This window comes from Chlamydomonas reinhardtii, chromosome 4, assembly GCF_000002595.2.
Source record: "Chlamydomonas reinhardtii strain CC-503 cw92 mt+ chromosome 4, whole genome shotgun sequence".
NCBI classification, from domain to species: Eukaryota; Viridiplantae; Chlorophyta; class Chlorophyceae; order Chlamydomonadales; family Chlamydomonadaceae; genus Chlamydomonas; species Chlamydomonas reinhardtii.
Genome location: NC_057007.1, coordinates 1,645,763 through 1,665,774, shown reverse-complemented (window position 1 = coordinate 1,665,774; position 20,012 = coordinate 1,645,763). Strand labels below are relative to the sequence as shown.

At 60.8% G+C, this 20,012-nt stretch overlaps 4 protein-coding genes across 5 annotated transcripts; 3 read left to right on the top strand and 1 right to left on the bottom strand.

Annotated features, from left to right (window-relative positions):
* Positions 1–1,844: 1,844 nt before the first annotated feature.
* Positions 1,845–10,943, top strand: CHLRE_04g213000v5 (uncharacterized protein). Of its 2 annotated transcripts, XM_043061623.1 has the most exons (13): positions 1,845–2,482; positions 2,941–3,089; positions 3,315–3,411; positions 5,795–5,847; positions 6,484–6,628; positions 6,931–7,014; positions 7,227–7,340; positions 7,641–7,693; positions 7,873–7,977; positions 8,404–8,544; positions 8,963–9,076; positions 9,264–9,359; positions 9,627–10,943. In XM_043061623.1, exons 1-13 carry the CDS (start codon positions 2,428–2,430, stop codon positions 10,005–10,007), a joined length of 1,587 nt encoding a protein of 528 aa, XP_042925151.1. In that variant the 5' UTR covers positions 1,845–2,427; the 3' UTR covers positions 10,008–10,943. The 2 variants fall into 2 exon arrangements, with proteins under 2 accessions (XP_042925151.1, XP_042925150.1); XM_043061624.1 differs by lacking the exons at positions 1,845–2,482; positions 2,941–3,089; positions 3,315–3,411 and adding an exon at positions 5,645–5,705.
* Positions 10,944–11,052: 109 nt separating this feature from the next.
* Positions 11,053–14,294, bottom strand: CHLRE_04g213050v5 (uncharacterized protein). Its single transcript, XM_043061626.1, has 6 exons — positions 13,958–14,294; positions 13,720–13,801; positions 13,406–13,487; positions 12,839–12,933; positions 12,469–12,544; positions 11,053–12,193 (listed from the first exon to the last, which is right to left on the bottom strand). Exons 1-6 carry the CDS (start codon positions 14,184–14,186, stop codon positions 12,020–12,022), a joined length of 738 nt encoding a protein of 245 aa, XP_042925149.1. The 5' UTR covers positions 14,187–14,294; the 3' UTR covers positions 11,053–12,019.
* Positions 14,295–14,404: 110 nt separating this feature from the next.
* CHLRE_04g213100v5 (uncharacterized protein) lies at positions 14,405–18,213 on the top strand. The gene is made up of 10 exons (XM_001698662.2): positions 14,405–14,697; positions 14,844–14,909; positions 15,112–15,217; positions 15,630–15,750; positions 15,939–16,106; positions 16,393–16,482; positions 16,707–16,757; positions 17,174–17,279; positions 17,568–17,633; positions 17,921–18,213. Exons 1-10 carry the CDS (start codon positions 14,524–14,526, stop codon positions 17,975–17,977), a joined length of 1,005 nt encoding a protein of 334 aa, XP_001698714.1. The 5' UTR covers positions 14,405–14,523; the 3' UTR covers positions 17,978–18,213.
* A 182-nt stretch (positions 18,214–18,395) lies between these two features.
* On the top strand, positions 18,396–19,410 carry CHLRE_04g213152v5 (uncharacterized protein). Its single transcript, XM_043061628.1, has one exon. It carries the CDS (start codon positions 18,683–18,685, stop codon positions 18,980–18,982), a length of 300 nt encoding a protein of 99 aa, XP_042925148.1. The 5' UTR covers positions 18,396–18,682; the 3' UTR covers positions 18,983–19,410.
* Positions 19,411–20,012: the final 602 nt, after the last annotated feature.

The following is a 20,012-nucleotide window of genomic DNA, read 5'->3' as shown; positions in this document are numbered from 1 at the left end:
CTCCTCTCCCAGTCGCGAAGATGCTACTGTTACCGTGCTAGAGCACCTCTTGCGCGAAGGCTTGCAGCTCTGCTGCACAGGTCACGATGAACGCTTTTGCCGACTGCGCGGCTGTTACATGGCCCATGCCGACCGCGCGGCTGTTATACCGACAGGGCTACTTGCACTTACTTGCTTACCGGACGTGAGCGTGTGCCTGGCAGGGACTGGCATCCCATACACCCCTCCGATTTCGATCGGAATGAATAGACTACGGACATGCAGTGGGCTGGACGAGTTTAGGCCTTAGTTGATTTGGCTGGACTCAGTCCAGAAGGTTTGCTGCGGACTCCAAAAAATCGAGTAGTTCTGGTTGGTCGGGTGGTGGAGCAGGGTCCTAGCACTCGATGTTAGGAGCAGAACCGGAGGTAAATGGAGCTCTTACGAGAGCAAGCCTACTACTAGAGTAGGTCGTCGGCGTTGCAGGTGGAACGTCCCTGAGGTCCAGAGCAGATGTCGCTCGCGACTCGCGTCAGCAAGTCCCTCTCGTAACCAATGCAATCTGGCATCGTTTCCCTTCGCCAACTTATAGTACCGTTACTTTGACGCCGTCAGGGAGCGAGGTTCCGTGCATGCAGGGCCGTGCTTGTACGGTCTCCGTGCCAACCATCCTGCGCGCATACACCTCCGCTGCCGTCTGCATTCGCATTCGCATTCGCATTTCAGCATTTCAACATACACATGTGGCGACCCACCAATCCTCTCGGCCAGCCGGCTCCACCTGCCAGTGGGGCACCTCACCACTCGCAGGGGGGCTCTGGCATCCCTCCTCGCCAGGGGGTCCTTCCCTGCTCCTCACCGGGCTCGCTCTGGCGTGCTTGCGTTATTGCAAAAGTCGCAGTGGGCACACCACCACAGCAGATGGAGTGGGGCCGGGTAGGGGACACCCGAGGGAATGTAAACATGCCGATACCAGGAGCAGCTAAAAGGGACGATCACCGGCCATCAAATGACACATACGGTACGTGGCATTGCTCGCGAGGGGCTGCACGCAGTTGCTACACGGCTGACACATGCGCCTGCTAACTACCGAGCCCAGTGTCACGTGACCTGGCTGCGAGGCGTGTCACCTTCCATCTCACATCGACCACCGGGTCTGGTCCTTTTAGTTCTGTTTGAACAGAATATGAGCAAAAAACTTGGATGCACGCCGGTCATTCATCCAGTCGCCCCACGTAGACACATGGGGGGTCTGCTGGCACACGCGCGTGCACAACTTCGGCCATGGCACCCAACCGGCGTAAGAAGACCACGCCGGCCGGTTGCGGTCGTCCCGCCGCAACCTGCCCTCCAAACTTACCTTGAAAGACGAAGCTGCCTCCAATCAATACTAATGACATGACGCGATGGCACAAGGATGACACGATCCGGGCGAGGCTTTGGGGTTGCCCGGGGGATGTCTGGGGATGCGTAGTCGCTTGCCCCCATCGAGGCGACCAAGCTGGCGGAAGTACCCCTGTGCGGGTGCACTGGAAACGTGACATAACCTTGTTGGTTGGCGCTCCACGTTCCTTGTACGTGGTGTGGCGAAACGGGGCCCCAGCCGCCTGCCTTGTGTGGACGGTTGCCCTTTCCCGGTCCATGCCCGGCTAGCCGTTTTGTCGAGGTAGGGGAGTCGGCCCCCTGGTTAAGACCCCATTGATCTACAACTTCGCAATGCGAAATCAAGCCTTAAGCGTGGACGCACCAGCAACTTACCACACCAATATGACGGCTTCCACATGGCTTGTGCTCCGCTGGCGGAACATCTCACTCACCGCAGAAACTTGGCTTATTACGTCAGCCAACCATATAAGTATCTTAACATATAGTTCGAGTCTGGTCTCATTCAACATCCACTCTCTTTCGACAGCCTTAGTGCGACGAAAGTCACGGTCTCGGGCTCCATAAGACCCCAAAATCCTCCACGCTGCAAGCTTCAAAGCTTACGACATTCTATCAAGCTCTATTGAGGCGTCGTGTTGAAACATATAGAGCGACGGTGCTGACAGAAACAGGGGACGGCGCGCTGACCTCCGCCACTCATCGAGCCCTGGCCGTGACAGCGCTTTTTCGGAGGAGCCACCGGCGTATGCAACAATGAGAAGCACCTCAATGTTGACGTCAACATCCTACAGTTGTAGCCTAGAAACCCAGAAATGCTGCGCGCCCGCCGGGACGGTTGCCAGCCTCCGGCGACGACCAGGGCTGCGCTGCCACCTGTCGACGTCATGCACCACCCAACCTGCAACCTCGCACCCGGCAGCATGGAAGCGCGCCAGCGTGGTGACAGCGGCAGCATCCGCAGCAGCGGGAGAGCTAGAACATCCGGGCGCGCGGCCAAGGCCGCTGGAGTGGCTCAAAAACAAGCTCAGTTCCCCATACGACCAGGAAATATTCTCTGTGGCGATGCCTGCATTTGCGGGTTTGGCACTGGAGCCGGTGGTTAGCGCCTTCAATGCAGGCAAGGCCGGAAGAGGGAGCGTTTGAGGGCAGGGAAGGGGGAGGGGGCACCGAGGAAAGGGGGTTCGGCTGGCAGTGTGTGTGTGCGTGTGCGTGTGCGTGTGTGTGTGTGTGGGGGGGGGTCACGCGTGGGGCCACGCGTGTCGAGCTGGTGCCGGAGCCGGCCCCGCGCCGCAACACTTGAGGGCGGGAACCGCCGGGTAGGCGGTTACGTGTACGTGCGTGTGTGTGGTAGCGATGGTGCTGCTGTGGCACCAGTCCGAGGTGTGTGAAACCCGCCCCACAGAAGCCTCTACACCGCGCAACGTCTCCCTCTTCCCTCGCCCTCGGCACGCCCAACAGCACACAGGGCTGGCCTCACCAACCCTGACCGCATAACATATCGCATCCACATGCATATACACACTCCCTCACCCCCGCCCCTAAAACCCGTGCCCTCTGCTCTGCAATTGCGCGCAGGCATGGTGGGGCACCTGGGCACGCTGCAGCTGAGCGCCGTGTCCCTAGCCACCACTGCCCTCAACTCCTTCACCTTCCTCTTCTCCTTCCTCATCTTCCTCACCGTGCCCGACATCGCGGCGGCCGCGGGGAAGGGCGACGAGGACGAGGTGGGCGGTGGGAGGTGGGAGGTGGGCGGCAGGGTTAATGACGGGTTGGGGCCGAGGCGGGTGAGGAGGGCGTCTGGAGAGGATTGGGAGGGCGGCGGCAGCGGCTGGGGCAACGGGAGGGGGTTGTTGCATCACAAGACAGGAAACACGCACACACACACACACATACACACGCACACACACACACACACACACACACACACACACACACACGCACACGTGCAGGTGTCGCGGGTGGTATGCCGCAGCATCTGGGTGGCGCTTGCGTGCGGCCTCGCCACCAGTGCGGCCGTGTTCGCCAACGCCCCGGCCATTGTGAACGGTGCGTTAGTGTGCGTGTGCTTCACTGTGCGTGTACGTGTGTGCGTGTACGCGACGGATCAGCACTGAAATGTGGTCATCCAGGTTGGGGTTGTGGTGGGGCTGCGCTGTCGTGCAGGCGGCGGCGGTGTGTGGTGTGGGAGCTGTGCTCGGGGGGGGGGGGTGTTGTAAATACCAGCCCAAACTAACCAAAATCAACAAAACCCAGGGGAGTGCAGGCAGAGGGGGGGACCTGGGCGGCTAGGTAGTGGGGTCGGGTTTGGGACCTGGGGGCGTACAGCGGTGCGTGGGGGCAGACACGCCACTCTGCGCCACTGCCCGCCACGCCACTGCTACTGCCAGCAACTTCTGTCAACTGCATGCCACTCCACTGCCACCGCCACTCACGCAACTGCCACTGCCACTCACGCAACTGCCACTGCCACTCACGCAACTGCCACTGCCTCTCACGTCGCTGCCTGTTGGATGGTGATTACGACTATCGCTAGCCGGAAGTAGGGGCGGCTGACAGTCAGACTGTTTCGCACATTACATAGTACCACACTACTTAACTATATCGGGTAGCTCTCTGGCTTATACCCTCGCATGGGTTCCGGGTTAAGTCCTTGCATGGTGTATTGCACACACACTCTCGGAACTCCCCTACGTTCTCCCTTATGGATAGTTCTGACCGATATCTCAACACTCCCCCGCGGGCAGAACTCCATACTCAAATTACGTATCGCAATAGCCTCCTACCTCAAATCACGTGCTACAAACAATTCCTGCATACCTCGTACGCTTGCCGCTTGTAGTCACTGTGCTACTGCAATCGTCCCATGTTCTCGTGTCCTCAAGATCACGTCTTTCTCTTTCTCACTGCATCGTCCATAATCAGCACAAATCAATACGGTCTTCTATCGCAATCAATTCCATCCGGAAATCCATACTCAATCATTTCTGCACGGCTCCCCCGTGTCCGAATGCTCCCGCATTCGCTGTACTTACGGCTTCACTTCACCGTACCTGCGGTTTCACACACCGCATCATGCCGCACTACCGGCATCATAGCTTCAAGTGCTAGAGAGCCATGCACATAAGATGATCTTTTAACATCATATGATAAGAGCATAACAGCAACTCTCAACCGCTGGCTTCACTTGCCATGTTCGTTCATCTGACTTCACTTGCCAGTCGTGGATCCTTGCCAGTCCGTGACTTCACTCGCCACATGTGACTTCACTCGCCACATAGCAAACCACTCTCAGTGCACTTCACTCGTGCAAACAGTAGCAAAGCTTCACTCGCATTTGCTCACACAATCTCAGGTGCTTCACTCACACCCCGTGCTTCACTTGCACGTCTCATACTGGTGCTTCACTCACACCGCGTGTCATACTCGCACGCATATCGTACTCACGATGCCTTACTCGCACCGACATACTCACGATGCTTTACTCGCACCGACAGCCCAACGTGGCCGTTCACATCACATCGGAGCTAGCATCAAAGTCTATGCTCCACAGCATGTCTTCTGCTCCTACGAACGCTACTAGGCGCGGACCCCCGGCCGCGCCCCCGGCCGTTTCCCTGGTCCTGGTTCACCGCCATCATGCGCCGGTCACTGCCGTCCCGGCCTACGCGTGCACCGCGCGCCTGGTTGCCACCGCCGCCCTCAGCGGCCTGCTCCGGGCACTCCCTCTGGAAATGTCCCCAGCCCTGGCACCTGTGGCACTGGACGTTCTCTTTGCTGCGCCAACGCCGCCCTCTTAGCTAGGACCTCCACCAACTCTCCATAGTGGAATGGTCACGCATGCTGAGGATAAGGCTTGCTTCCTCGCCATCCCGCGAGTACACACTCGACTCTCAACGAGTCCTTAGCAGCTTATCACCGGTCATTCTCCAAAGTGAGCGACCGACAAACTCCAGACGCGATGCCGTCCGCAAATTCCGGCCTCCTCGGCCGGTCACGCTGACTTTGCCTACATTATCCCGAGCCTAGTTGAGCAGCTCAAGGGATCTTGCGAGCATTTGCTGCGCCGCCTACTGGGCAGCCGCTTTCCTCGCTCATTGCGCTCAATGGCCTACAGCCTATTGGTTATCTTGTCTTTACTCGACAAAGCGCAACCCGCCGCAACTACGCGGGGCTCATAACCTGTTGGATGGTGATTACGACTATCGCTAGCCGGAAGTAGGGGCGGCTGACAGTCAGACTGTTTCGCACATTACATAGTACCACACTACTTAACTATATCGGGTAGCTCTCTGGCTTATACCCTCGCATGGGTTCCGGGTTAAGTCCTTGCATGGTGTATTGCACACACACTCTCGGAACTCCCCTACGTTCTCCCTTATGGATAGTTCTGACCGATATCTCAACACTGCCACTGCCTCTCACGCTGCAGCGCTCAACCCTCCCGAGCCCATGGTGGCGGCGCTGGCCACACAGTACATGCAGGTGCGTGAGGGGACTTGAGGCAGAGCTGGGGGGGATGGGAGGCGAGAGTTCGGGAGAGGGAGGACCAGGGAGAGGGAGGAGGGACTGGGGAGAGGGAGGGGGGACTGGGGAGAGGGGGGAGGACTGGGGAGAGGAGGGAGGACTGGGGAGAGGAGGGAGGACTGGGGAGCAGGAGCAAGGGAGTGAACGTGGCGGGTGGGCACGCGAAGGGCGGTGGAGAGAAGCACGCCGGCACTCTCAATCGCACACTAGTCAGTGTCTATCTGGAGCGCCGCAGAGCGCTTTAACACTCCCCTGCCTCCTTCCCGCCTCCTAGTCATGCCTGGATTCTCCCTCCCTCTCCCTCACCCCATTTTCTTCGGACAAACCACGAACACCGACGTTTTAGCAGCTTATCATGCGCACACGCGCTTACAAACCTTTCATTGAGCACTACTTCTAGAATAAGGTATAGCCAGCACAAAACGGGACGCCACGGCGAGCTCTGCACACCACACCTGCTGTCTACTTCGCTACACTTCTCTGTACCAATCCTTGCAACCCCACCCATACACACACATGCTTTGCTGCATCGCATACACTGTCTTTGCGCAATGTTTTCCTTGTGCTCTTTATAACACACACATACACACACAGGTCCGTGCCCTGGGCATCCCGGCCGCGCTGTTGGGCTTTGTGGCCACGGGCGTGTTCCGCGGCTTCAAGGACACCAGGACGCCGCTGCTGGGTGTGGCCACCTCCGTGGCTGTTAGCTTCGGACTGCACGTGTTGTTCCTCAATGGTGAGGGGCTGGGGCGTGGGGCTGGGGCGTGGAGGTTGCAGATACCAGCCCAAACTAAACCAAACCCAATGCAGAAGAGCGAGGAGGAGAGCGTGGGGGTGGGGCTAGGGCGGGGCCTGCGGCTTCGGCTGCGGTTAGAAGGGAGGAGGAGGGAAGGGCTGCTATGGCTGAGCAATCCCCTCCCCTCTGTTGCCAATAGTCACCACATACCGCCGTCACGGTCTGAGCTACCTCGCCTCCCTCTCCCGGCCCTCTTCTCTTCCCTCCCTTCTCCTCCCTCCCGCCCCTTCCCGCCCCGCCAGTGCTGCACCTGGACGTGTGGGGCGCAGCGGCGGCCTCGCTGGCGGCCTCTGTGTGCAGCTGCGCGGTGATGATGGGGCTCATCGGTGAGCGAGTCAGAATAATAATAGGATGTCAGCACTTGACATGCTTGCGGCTGCCCCCCTGCCGACAGCTTCATGTTGCGGGGTTGCGATTGTGCTTCGCGATTTCGAAGCGATGCCCCGGCGCCATGTCGCTATGCCTCGATGTTGCTGATTCTTATATCCGCTCCCGCCATGCCCGCCACCCCGCACCCCTTGGCACACACCCTTCGCAGCCCGCTCCGGCCGCGTACGCCGCCGCCACCTGCTGCGGCCGCCCGCCTGGGCCGACGTGTCGCCGCTGCTGCAGCGCGGCGCGGTGCTGAGCTTCAAGAACATGGTGGCATTCGGTGAGTCGGAAGAGTTTCCAGGGGTCCAACGGTTCAGGAGGTGGAGGTGGAACCGGATGAGGCAACTCGGCCATCGATCGCCGGAAGTGTAGTCGAGATGCGGGGATCGGCGGCCGCGCTGCGTCCTGGGCTGCGACGAATAGGGGAGCTCTCTGGGCTGCTCCGGACAGGGGAGTCTGCGAAGTGTTGGACTGGCCGCGCCTCGCTCGCATGCGCGTGTTGCAAAGGCAAAACGGTTGACTCGCATGTGGCTATATGTGCGTGTATGTGTGTGTGTGCCCCCGCCTCGCCGGCTTGCAGGCATGATCATGTTCGCCTCCACGCTGTGTGTGCGCATGGGCGCAGCATTCCAGGTGCGCTTGTGTGAGGGTCGCCGCCGTCGCCGCCTCACCACCCCACCGTTGCCACGCAAGTCCTCCCACAGTCAGGCCATCAGTCCAAGTTAAGGACCTGCACTACAACAGCATAGACGCAGCTTTCATTTCATTGCCACAATGCCTGTTACAACTTGTCTCATTCGCGCACATTGCAGGCTTCGTTCGAGGTGATCCGGCAGCTGTGGATGCTGTCCATGCCCATGTTCGAGTGCTTCAACGTGGCAACACAGTCACTGTGTGCGGCGGCGCTGGGGCGTGAGGTGAGGGAGGGAGGAGCAGGAGTGCGACTAGGTTGAACGGGACAGGCGGGGCAAGAAGAATATAGTGACTTGCCGCAGGCATTAGTGCGAGCTGCCGGCTGTGTCTAACAGCGGCTCACGTGTGGCGGCAAGAGGGGCGGCAGACCCCAAAGCGCGTTCAAGTCAAACCTTGAGCCCTGTGCGGTACGGCACAGCAAGACAGAAGCCAGGCCCCATCCCACGCACACGCCCGCCCGCTGCCTGTCCGCCGTACGGTCACATACTCGCCCCCTGTCCTGTCAACACAGCGATGCACATCCGCGCCCAACGAGCACCACCATCCCTCCTGACCGCACCTATGGCCGCACCGCATCTCACCTCACATGCAATCCACCCCACGTGACCAATTGACCCGCCCGCTTCGGCATAAATGGCTGCGCCCCGCAGGACCGCGTCACGGCTCGCGCGCTGCTGGGCCGCCTGCTGACCCTGGGCGTGGGCGTGGGCGCGGCAGTGGGGTTGGGCGTGTGGGCGGCGCACGGCCCCCTCATCGACTTCTTCACCAGCGACCCGGCCGTCGTGGCGCACGTGAGTCCTGACGGGTTGTGTGTGTGTGTGGGTGTGTGGGTGTGTGTGTGTGTGTGTGGGTGGGTGTTGTTTGTGTGGGTGTAGGTGTGTGTATGTATGGTGGGGGGAGTTCGCATCATGGTCTGTGGGAAAACGCAGCAGTGGCGCCGATGATCAACCTGCCATCGCAAGTCCGATTGAGAGAATGCACGTGACGTTCACACAAAAAAACTTGTGCTCTTTAAGACATACACACACGCACACACAGACGCATGTGCCCCCTGGGAAACAGGGGTTGGATAAGATAATCAGCCTCGTCTGATCGGTCAGCAGTCATGGGGCTGCCCTGCCCGCCTCCACCCTTCGACTTCTTCATCTCAAGTCAATGCCTTGAACTCGCTTGCCCCTCCCTCCTGCTCCCCCCCCCCTACACACACAGGTGATGATGTCGCTGCCCCTCATCTGCATCTTCTTCCCCATCGATGCCGCCGGCAGCATCCTGGACGGGTCCCTGCTCGCCGCCAAGCAGTCCAACTACACAGCAGCCGTCCAGGTACACATGACGCCTGTTCTTTCCTTTCGCATTTACTTATGTGTGTGTGTGCGTGTGTGTTGTGTGTATGTGTGTGCGTGCCCAATAATTACCCGCCTGCCCAAGCCAAACCCAACCCGGCATGCGCTGTGGCTCGCGCCCTTAACCCATGTATGGTAACCGTACTGCGATTGTACGACACCTGCAGGTCGTGGGCAGTGTCGTACAGTACGGCATGCTCATGTACGTGGCGGCGGGCTCTGGAGGCCAGGTCACCACCCTTAGCATCTGGCTCGCCATCAAGGTGAGGAGGAAGGAGGAGGGGCAGGCAGGGAAGCGTGGGGAGGGGCAAGGGTTTAGATGAGGGCATGGACGAGGACGTAGCATGGGCCTTGGGGAGGGCTTGGAGAGATGCTTGAGTACACATACACACATACACGCACACATACACACATACACACGTGCGCGCGTGGATTTGTGCGCTGTAACACACGCGTACATAGCGCGCTCGACCTCTTTCCCTCTTAACCACACTCATATTCACAACACAACACGACGCACAATTGCGCAGGTGATGTCGTTGATGCGATTCCTGGGCGGCGCGACGCGCAACTACGCCTCGCCCAAGAGCGCCTATCGCCCGCTGCCGCCCGCGCCACCGACTGAGGACGACGAGCAGGCCTCACCGCTGGGTGGTGCCGCGGGTGGTGCCGTGGGTGGTGCCGCTAGCACGCCCCTGGCAGCGTCTGTGGCGACGGCGAGTGCCAGTGTTTCGGATGGGGACGGCCTGGTGGCGACGGCTTCTGAGCTGCTGGAGAGCAAAGAGGGCCGGCAGCAGGGGGCGGCGCAGCAGCAGGGTCAGGACGTGTTCTCTCGGCCAGTGGTGGTGACGTTGGGCGTGGCAGCGGCGGCGGCATCTGCGGCGGCGGGGTCAGCGGCGGGGCAAGCATGATCACTCCGCGCTGACCCGCTGCTGAAACGGTATCTATGGGTGGTGGTCGATGAGTGAATGATGTGCATGGAAGTGAATAAAGCGAATTCGTATACGGTACATGGTTAGCCACGTTCGCAGCGATTCGGCATTAGTTCTGCGGTCTGTGGGGTGTGGCTTCGGCTTTGGCGTGCCTTGTCCAATTTTGAGAATGCAGATGCATTTGTTAACCGTTCCTGCGTTCCGATGTGTGCTCACGGGGCGTGCAGTGCGCTATTCTTTGACATGTTGCGGAGTTTCTGCCGTGCCGTACGGTCCTGCAAGATGGCTTTCGAAGACCCCGCGTTTCACCACCGCGCTCACTCTTAAGCGCGTGTGACTTTCCTGATATATTTAGGTACGCGCGTGTGTATGTGTGCATGTGTGTGTGTGTGTGTGTGTGTGTATGTGTGTGTTTATGTGTGTGTACGCGTGCGCGCAACAGTGGTGGATCTGACTGACTCGGACTTGCAGCGCGAGATGCCCTTAATAACTCGGAGGCGGGGCGTGTTAGCGAAGCAAGGCGCAGCGAGGGTGGGAAGAGTTGCAGGGGTCTGTGCCCCGTGGCTGGATTATCGAAACCGCCACAACCTGCGCGTGCACGTGACGTGACGTGGCAAGCACGGGGCGCTGACAACCCAACACAAGCTTGCAGCGCCCCTGAACATGAGGCTGGAAGGATTCCATGGTGTCGATGTATGGGAATTTATTGGTTTCATGTTGCGCGCTACCTGACCAATCCAGCTGACAGGTGTTGCATGTGTGGAACTGTGGGCACGTCCGATGGGCATTGGTGGAGGAGTGTTTGGCAGTAAGCCTGAGGGCCACAAGGCTCAAGCGCAGCTGCTCAGGTGGGCTCAGGGAACTGCGGCAGCCTCTGAGGGCACTAGGCCCGCGGCTCTGTAACCGGGGTACTCTGGTGGTGTCGCCCCGATCCTTGTGCCCCGCCGCACGTCCGCCACCGCCGCGGTCTCGGAATGCTCCATTGATGACGGAATGACTGCGGCAGAGACGCAGAGTGTCCGGCTGGGAGCCTTGGCTAGGCGTGCGGGGCCGCCCCGCCAGTTGCATCACCGGATTGCTGCCTGGGTCCCTGATATCATGCGAACATACCGTATCATTGACGATGCTTTTATAAGCGATAACACTGCGGAACCGAGAAAGCAAGCGAGCACATGCCGTGGGAACATGCGGCACACACTGGCCTGCAGGCTGGGGGGCCGCTGCTCAGGATTCACGCACCGTGCCGGCCCTCCCTGTCAACGTACAATTAAGCCTCCTTTCCAACGCGCATGCATCGGCCAGCATGTACGGTATGTTGCACTTGTGCTGGCCCTGGCGTGCATCCAAACCCTCCACACCAGGTGGTCAGGGCGTGCGTGCGGTCAGGACTGAGTAGGTCGTCGGCATTGCAGGTGGCACGCCCTTGAGGTCCTCAGGGCAGATGTCGCTGGCGACTCGCGTCAGCAAGTCCCTCTTCACCTCTTGTAACCAATGCATCCTGAGCACGGAATCTCACAGCGGCACCAGCGACCCCACCAGCGTCACCAACAGTCAATAGCCCACAGCCCGCGCGGCATGGCCATGCGCGTGCCTTGACTCCCTTCCTTGCTGCGATGGCAGCGCGCGCCGCACAAAGCACTGTCCCTCCTTGTCATGTCGCTTTCACAAAAGCATCACCACCAACGCCCCCACACATGATTTTTCTGTTGCTGCGATGGCAGCCCATGCACACGACCAGTCATTTTGGATATACCAGTAATGGCAGCCAGCAGACGGGCCAACCACCCAATCACCTCACTCTTGCTGTGAAAGTAACACACTGACACCCCATACGTGTGTCCTGATCAACCCGGGTAGCTGTAGGGGCTGCACGCCCCTGCCGCCCCGCCCCCCGCACTGCATTCCTGGGTTGGACGCCGAGTCCTTGGCAATGCGGGCCTACCGTATACACTGGGCTCGGGCGCAGAGCCCCCCGCCCGCCCGTGTCCGCCTCACTCCTCGTCCTCCTCCCCGTCCTCGTCGCCCTCCTCCTCCTCCACCTCCACCTCCTCCTCTTCCCCATCCACCTCCTCCTCCTCCGCGTCCTCCTCCTCGCCGTCCGCGCCACCCTCCTCCGCGACACCCTCCTCCAGGCTCTCGGGCTTGTGGTCTTTGAGCGCCTCGACCTGCATGTGTGCGCATGTGCGTAAAGGGACAGTCCGCTGAGGAACCACCTCCACAACGTTTTCGGGCCCCTAACCAAGCCCCAACCGTGTCCCGCCGAGCTGCCCGTTCGTTTCCCCACCATGCCACCCAACACACGTACGGTTCCCGCCCACATATACACACTTTTTTGCTTGCGCTTTCGCATGCACAGTGTCGACCCTATTCCCTTGCGTGTTCCTAACACACATATGCACACACACACGCCCCGCCACCTTTGCCTCGCCCCCATTCCCACCTGCTTGTTGAGCGCCGCCAGGGCCCAGGTGCGGTCGCGCAGCAGCACCACAAGGTCCTTGCTGCGGGCCAGCAGCCTGCGGGCGTGTGTGGGTGAGGGCAGGAGCGTGTGGGCGTGTGTCAGCGGCACAACGGAGAGGTGTGTACATGTGTGCGTGTGTGTTTGTGAGTGTATGTACATGTGGGCGCGCGTGTGTCCCCACCCAACCCAGTGGCTCTGGTTTCTTACGGGTAATGGTGACAGCACTCCCGCCCCGCCCACGATCCGCACTCCTCCCCGCGACCCCCGACCCCGACCCCGACTCCCCAGTTTGGGCTGGTATTTGCAATCCTCCCCCACTTCTTAATAATCATGAATGTAACCCCCTCACCTGAGCAGTGCGTGCTCCACCGCCAGGGTGGCCAGTGGGTCGGCCGCCACCTTGTCGTGCAGCATCTGCAGCATGCCGCCAGCCATGGCCACACCCTGGCCCCGTCGGAGGAGGGGAAGAGGAAGGGGAAGGGAAGGGGAGGAAAGGTTAGCCGCAGCGTACTGCCTCTTCAGTCCGTCCAACCACCGAAAGACGCCCGCCCGGGGGCCCCATGCCACCGCCAGTGCTGGAGCTTCCTGGTCCACGGCTCGGTAGGTCGGGGGCTTGGGGAACGTGTGCCCCGTGTTCGTGTGCCTGCATCAGTCACCACTTGCGGAGAGCCTTCCTGTCCTTTGAAGCCGCACACACCGTGCTCTCCGCAGCCCTCGCCCCGCCAGCTCGCTTCACAGGGCTTCACAGGGCTCCCCAGTGGCCCCGGCGGCCCCAGTGGCCCCGCCCGCACCTGCTTGGCCCGCACCTGCTTGGCCCCGCCCGCACCTGCTTGGCCCCCACCTGCTTGGCCCCGCCCCCACCTGCTTGGCCCCCACCTGCTTGGCCCCGCCCCCACCTGCTTGGCCCCGCCCGCACCTGTTTGGCCTCGTCGCTGCCGGGCCGCGCAAAGCCCTGCAGCGCCACCAGCAGCGCCAGGCGGAGGTTGGAGGACAGCGACCTGGTGGAGAGGTGGGGGGAGGGCGCGAGTGAGGGGTTGGGTGGGGCAAGTGACGGGCGACGGCAAGGCCTACATAAGGTATGTGATGTCGTCATGAGGCCCGCAAGACGCCGTGTGTGACCCTGCACAGCCTTCCTGCCCGCACCGGCTGCTCTCCATGCCCTCCTAAAGTCTGAACACGTCACACAGTCCACGCCTCTTCCCGTCTTCTGTCCCCCTCCTGCAGCCTCACTTGAACTCGGCGGCCACGGGGCTGTCGTCGCCCTCGGGCGGCGCCGCGGGGCCCTCCACGTCCTGGAGCAGCTGGCTCAGCACTGTCAGGGGGAATGCAATGTGAAGGCAAGGCAGGATTGGGCAGATGAGATGAGGCACTGGCAAGGGCTGAGCGATTGTATGGGCTGTGGTTTGGGGCGCGGGAGCGGGCGCAGAAAAGAGCCCCTGGAGAGCCCGGGACTGCGCGGGAAACGCACCCATGAGCTCAGGGAAGCTGGCGGGCTTCTTGGCGCTGATAGTGCGCGTGGCTGCATCCTCGAAGGCCGCGAGGAATTTAGACAGGTTCGTCGTGTCGTTGAGCTTGTGCAGGTCGGAGAAGACGCGCATGACAGGCGTCTCCATAATACCTAGGAAGCCGCATTCAGCTAGGCCCTCGCACGCATCCTCGACTAGCGCAGCGAGCTCAGCTCGCTTTTTGTCAGCCATCCTATGTCTGCTGGACGGGAGCCTTTCGTCGAATGGTTGTGAGGAGCTCGCTGTTTCTATGCAAATTACTTTGTGCATTAACTTGCAGTCGTTTTTGACAGCAACCAGTAGTCAGGAGCACAGTGGATTGAAAGGGAATGAGCGAAGACAAGCCAAACTTGGTTGAATCCGACAGCTTGTCATTGCCAGAAATTTTGGCACTGTTTCCTTTGCAAGGACTCTCAAGTCATAAAGAGGACATGAACGTTTAAGGGATTACCCCAGGGGAAGGTTGACGCGACGCAGTCTGCAAGCAAAAGTCATCAATCGCTCCTTTATCAGCACAATCAGTAGCACAATGCAAGCACTGCACAGCCGGCCGTTTTCATCTGCGAAGCCGGGCGCCAGGCCACCGCGCGCAACGCGAATCAATGTTCGCGCATCCGTCGCTGCGGGGTCCTCTGCGGCCACGAGGACCTTCCATACGTTGCCGGATGGAAAGAAGCTTGAGCTGCTTGTGCAGAAGGCAGCGGTGGGTTGACACGCAAAACACTGCCTTACTTGGACTGCTGAGGAGGGCCCTCCCTATGTGGACGGACCTGTACTTCCCCAGTGCTCGCACGTGTGGACGTGCAACATTGGGTCCCCGTCCTCAATTATGATCCTTCGACTTCGCAGGCAGGCAGCGGACGCCCGCCCCTGCTGTTTGTTCATGGCAGCTACCATGCCGCCTGGTGCTGGCAGGTGACTCGTGGGAGGGCTCTTACTCTAGAAGTTGGTGCTGTGTATTACTCAGAGAATTGCTATTTGCCTCGCCTAGGAGAATGCCGCAACGACGGTATGGATGAAGACTGTGAAGGAGAGGGCGCAGGAGTGGCCGGCATAGGCACCTGAGTGCATGAGCTGACACTCAAATCACTGTTGCACATCCCCACTCCGCGTTCAGGAGAACTTCATGCCCTACTTTGCGGCTCGCGGCTACGACACGTATGCTGTCAGCCTGCGGGCGCAGGGAGGGAGCGACCCCGCCCCAGCCGGAGTCAGTGTGGCAGGTGGGGAGCTGGGGGCGACAGGGGAAGCAGGGCTGCATACCCGAAACGAAACTCCTTGCGGGTTATTATTTGCAATCCACTGTGGTGTTTTCCTCCGGAACGGGCGCCCCAGGGCAAGCAGGCGTGGGCACGCACGCATATTGATGGCTTGGTGCTTAGCTAGCCCCTTAGTTCAGCCTTATACCCCAACGGCCCAAGCCCATCAACCCCATCTTCCCCCCTCCTCAACACAGTCACACATTCTATCACGCGCCCTCCCTGGTCTGGCACATGCACACAACCACACACACGCACGTGCAGGCGTGCGCATTCGTGCGCATGGTGTCTTCTCCCGCCCCTTGTGTGTGAAAATCCTGATTCACACACATACACACACCCTTGTACTCTTCAACACATACACAAACGTGCACAGGCACGCTGGACGTGCACGCAGCCGACCTGGCCAGCCTGGTCCCGGCCGTGGCCGCCAGCAGTGGCGGCGGCGCGGCACCGGTGATGCTGGGCCACTCCTTTGGCGGACTGATCGTGCAGAAGTGAGTAGTAGGCGTGGCGTGAGGAGGGACGATGGAGTGCGGCGGGAGGAGGGAGAAGTAGATACCAGATCAAACAAGACCGGAGGGAGGAGTAAGGGCTGCCGCAGCCAGGAGGTCCAGGGAGGGGGTTCGTTGCGCGCAAACAGGAAAACATACACATGCCCGTGTACGGTATGTACGGCGTGCAGGTACGTGCTGGGGTCCGCCAAGCCCGGCACCGCCGCCTCCACCGCCCCCGGCTCCTTCGCGCCGCTGTCCGGCGCCGGTTTCCTATGCTCCGTGCCGCAGTCCGGCAACAAACAGATGGTCACTCGCTTCCTGTTCCGTGACCCCATCCTGTCGTTGAAGCTCACCTGGTGGGTGGCTTGAGTGGGGTGGGGTGGGTGGGTGGGGTGTGGTGCGATGCGGTAGGTGCAATGCGGTGTGTAGCTCCACTGCGTAAACATGGGTGTGCAGCGATTGGCCAGGTGCCTGGTCGGCGCGCAGTGTGTCAAGGTGCTCCACGAGTGTGCTTGCTCGCGGGGTTCCACCGCACGCTGCACAGCGCACACCGCACACATAAGAGTTGCCGCTTCTGCCGTACTCGATCGCCCACTTTCGCCCGCCCACATTTCCTCGCATTGCTCGAATGCTCCTTCGCAGGGGCTTCGTGGCTCGCTCCTTCGCCACCAGCCTCACCGCCTGCCGCGAGCTGTTCTTCTCTGCCGACATCCCCGCAGACAAGCTGGAGAAGTGAGAGGGAGCGAGAGTGGCGGAGCGAGGAAGGGAGGGCGAGAGCGAGAGGGCGAGAGAACGGATGCAGAGGGCGAGAGCGGGAGGGACGGGGCGCGGAATGGCATACGGCACGCACGAGGATTCGTGGTTTGTGCCCGCGCCAGCGACAGGGGAATGTGTATAGCAGGTTCAAACCTTTCACGTACCGCAGTAAAGCATACAATGTGCAATTCAACATGCAGGTATCAGAAGCTGTTGGCCGCTGCCTCGCCCACCCGCCTGATCGACCTCAAGTGCGTGCTGGGGCTGTGGGTCCTTTCTGGTTTTCTGGGTCACCTGCTAACCAGAACACATGTGGACATCCTTTTCTTTCAACCCATCCCCCTCCCCGACGCTTCTGCTCCGCCTTCCCTCTTACCCTTCTTACCCACCCACCCACGGTCGCCCCCCTCTGCCCTCTCCCTCCTCCTCCCTCCTCTCTCCTCTTCCTCCCTCCTCCTCCCTCCACCTCTCTCTCCTCGTCCTCCTCCCTCCTCCCCTTTCCCCTCTCCCTCCTCCTCCCTCGTCCTCCTCCCTCCTCCTCCTCCTCCTCCGTCCTCCTCCCTCCTCCTCCTCCTCCTCCTCCCTCCTCGTCCTCCTCCTCTCTCCCCTCCTCCTCCTCCTCCTCCTCTCTCCCCTCCTCCTCCTCCTCCTCCTCCTCCCCTCTCAGGGACATGAACGCGCAGGTGCCGCTGCCCGCCCCGCCCGCCACGGCGCCGCCGGCCTTCGTGCTGGGCGGCGTGGAGGACAAGGTGGTGGACACACAGGCCGTGGAGGTGAGGGAGAGGAGCAGGGGGCGGGCGGCGGGTGGGTAGCGGGGAGGCGTTTAGAGGAGTTCTGCAACTGGGACCAGCCCAAACTAAACCGAACCCAACGCAAAAGAGCGAGGAGAGCGTGGGGAGGGCGAGGAACCCTTTGCAACACCAAATGCCGTGTTGAGATAACGAGCACAAGTTCGACCATACACGGAAGCACTGCACACAAACACCCTTCCTCACACAAGACGCACGCTCATACACCCCTCACACACCCCTCACACACGCCCTCACACACTCGCCCTGCAGGAGTTGGCTCGCCACTATGGCACGCAGCCGGTGCTGCTGCCGGCGGTGGCACACGACTGTATGCTGGTGAGAGGCGGTGGCGCGGCGTAGGCAGGCAGGGGGCGGGAGGGGGGGCAGGAGGGGTGTGGGCGGCCGAGATCGCCACAGCCATGGTGCTGGCAGCCTGGCCTTTGGCATCTTGCCCTGCTTGTAAATGGCAAAGGCACAAGAAGCAGGGGGCGGAAGTCCATGTATGATGTACGCATCCCTGGTCCATGCAGCAAGGTCCACACAATGACGCATTTAAGCTGGCATTCCTGTGCTGGTGCTCACATGGTCATTCCGATACGCAACCTCCTCCGACTCGCGCACAGGACACACGGTGGGAGCAGGCGGCGCAGGAGCTGGAGAAGTGGCTGGCAGGGCTGTGAGGGGCAGGGGAGCGGAAGAGCGAATCGGCGTAGGTGAAGAAAGCGTGCATGTGACGAAGTGGGATGTTGTGGGCAGAACGCAGGGCTTGTGGGCAGGATGTAGCAGACCGGCAGTTTTGGTCATCGGTACATCGGTCTCGGCGCGTGCGAAGCGATGGTGTGCGTGTATGAGAGGACAATTTGCCAGCTTGAAGAGCCAATTTTTGGGGGGTTTCAAGGTGTAAGAAAGGAATGTGAATTCAACCTGAGCTTGCATGCTTGGGGGATTTGGAATGTTGGCACGAGGGTCGCGCGAAAACCGGAGGTCGGGAGCCACTCATCGTCACGTCACGCCGGCAGCCGGGCGGTGCCATAATCGACGCAAACAGCCCCGCCTTTGCATTGTTAAGATATTGGTTTTATACGTATATCTACCAAGGTCGCACCTACCTTTACCTACGGAAACCACAAGTAGCCGCTGACCCAAACCAATTTTGGCTGCAAAACTGCCAGCCCCTTTACGGTTTCGTTAATAGCCACACAAGTTGCTGGCGTTTGGCCTATTGACTTGGCGTCGGCCTAGCATACACACGCTTGACAAACCAAACGCACCCAATGACGTCGCGCCTCCCTTCGCTGAGGCCGGCGCTGTGTCCCACATCTAGGCTACCACACGTAGTATCTGCACAAGCAGCGCCATGCGTTCACTCACCGGCCCGACGATGCATGCCACTCTGGCATCCCATTACTCCAGCACGCGCGAGCCTCCGCAGTCGCAAGCCAGCTGTGTCGATCTCAGCGGTGGCGGTGACGGCAGGCGTGGCGTTCGGGCAGCCTGCTGACCGGTCCGCGCCATCGCTAGGTCAGAGGCTGCAAGCAGTCCTTAGCGACAAGCACGACAAGGAGATTTGGGCGGTGGCGCTTCCCGCGCTGGTGGCGATGCTTTTGGAGCCAGTGATGAACGCGCTGAATGCGGGTGAGCGGCCGCATGCGATTTGCAGAGGGGCGGGGGGGCAGGGGTTTTAAAGAAGGGGTGTTGCAGCTGGCCTAGGGTTTGTGCTCGGGCAGGGCTACAGGTGTTGGAATGGGCACATGCGGGGCGGGGGCGCACCCGGAAATGCTAATGAGATACTTTGCCAGGCCTCCTGCTAGAAAGAGCTGTGGTCGATGTGGTAATGCTGCGGGGACTCCAGAGAAGTGCCAGGGGAGGGAGGGGTCGCGTAGAGCCGAGGGGTGTGGAGGCGGAGGTGGAGGAGTGCGCTGACGTCGGGCACGTGCAGTCGGGGACCTGCGCCTCGAGGCAAAGGCTCCAGTCTCGCGCATGGGGTCTTCGCATTGAGAACAACTGGCTTGGAAATGCTTTCTTACGGATGGCTGGCGTGCGGGCAAGGGAGCCGGGAAGCCGCGGACACGGCACGCCGCGTGTCGGAACCGGAGCTCTTCACATCTAGTCGGGGCAGCGTCGTCGCCCCTTCCACCAGCCCTCCCATCGTGCCCCCTCGCGAGGTCCTCTGCCATGTTCACACCGAATCGGGGCACTGTCTTGGCCTGACAGTGTGTGTGGCACGCCTGATGCACCCACCGCCCACCACACCGTCACCACACAATCCACCCGCCGTGGCGTACCTGGCGCGATAACCTGCTAGGCCCTCCTTCACACTTGCAACCTCCCACCTCACCTCACTTCCCCACCCCCATTCACCCCATGACCCCACCTCCCCATCCTGGGCTTTCTGACAATGGGCCTTTCCAGGGGGTCCGGGCATTACCGCATTTCCAACCATCTTTGCAACCCCACCTGCACCGCTTTCCCAACCATCTTTGCAACCCCACCTTCCCAACCCCACCTTCCCAACCCCACCTCCCCAACCCCACCACCGCCAGGCCTGGTGGGCCACCTGGGCACCCAGCAGCTTAGCGCCGTGTCACTGGGCTCACTGGCCGTGTCCTTCTGCACCTTCCTCTTCTCATTCCTGCTGTTCCTCACCGTGCCCGAGATCGCGGCGGCGGTGGTGAAGAAGGACGACGAGGAGGTGGGCGGAAGGGAGGGGAGGGA

Excerpts from the sequence above, each read along its gene's own strand:
- CHLRE_04g213152v5 (XM_043061628.1), top strand. The coding sequence starts at position 18,683 with ATGCCACTCTGGCATCCCATTACTCCAGCACGCGCGAGCCTCCGCAGT.
- CHLRE_04g213100v5 (XM_001698662.2), top strand. The coding sequence starts at position 14,524 with ATGCAAGCACTGCACAGCCGGCCGTTTTCATCTGCGAAGCCGGGCGCC. Across the intron at positions 14,910-15,111 it reads ATGCCGCCTGGTGCTGGCAG|GAGAACTTCATGCCCTACTT; the intron begins GTGACTCGTGGG and ends CTCCGCGTTCAG. Across the intron at positions 17,280-17,567 it reads TGGACACACAGGCCGTGGAG|GAGTTGGCTCGCCACTATGG; the intron begins GTGAGGGAGAGG and ends CTCGCCCTGCAG.
- CHLRE_04g213050v5 (XM_043061626.1), bottom strand. The coding sequence starts at position 14,186 with ATGGCTGACAAAAAGCGAGCTGAGCTCGCTGCGCTAGTCGAGGATGCG. Across the intron at positions 12,934-13,405 it reads GCAGCGACGAGGCCAAACAG|GGTGTGGCCATGGCTGGCGG; the intron begins GTGCGGGCGGGG and ends CGACGGGGCCAG. Across the intron at positions 12,545-12,838 it reads GTGGAGCACGCACTGCTCAG|GCTGCTGGCCCGCAGCAAGG; the intron begins GTGAGGGGGTTA and ends ACACGCCCGCAG.
- CHLRE_04g213000v5 (XM_043061623.1), top strand. The coding sequence starts at position 2,428 with ATGCCTGCATTTGCGGGTTTGGCACTGGAGCCGGTGGTTAGCGCCTTC. Across the intron at positions 5,848-6,483 it reads TGGCCACACAGTACATGCAG|GTCCGTGCCCTGGGCATCCC; the intron begins GTGCGTGAGGGG and ends ATACACACACAG. Across the intron at positions 8,545-8,962 it reads ACCCGGCCGTCGTGGCGCAC|GTGATGATGTCGCTGCCCCT; the intron begins GTGAGTCCTGAC and ends CTACACACACAG.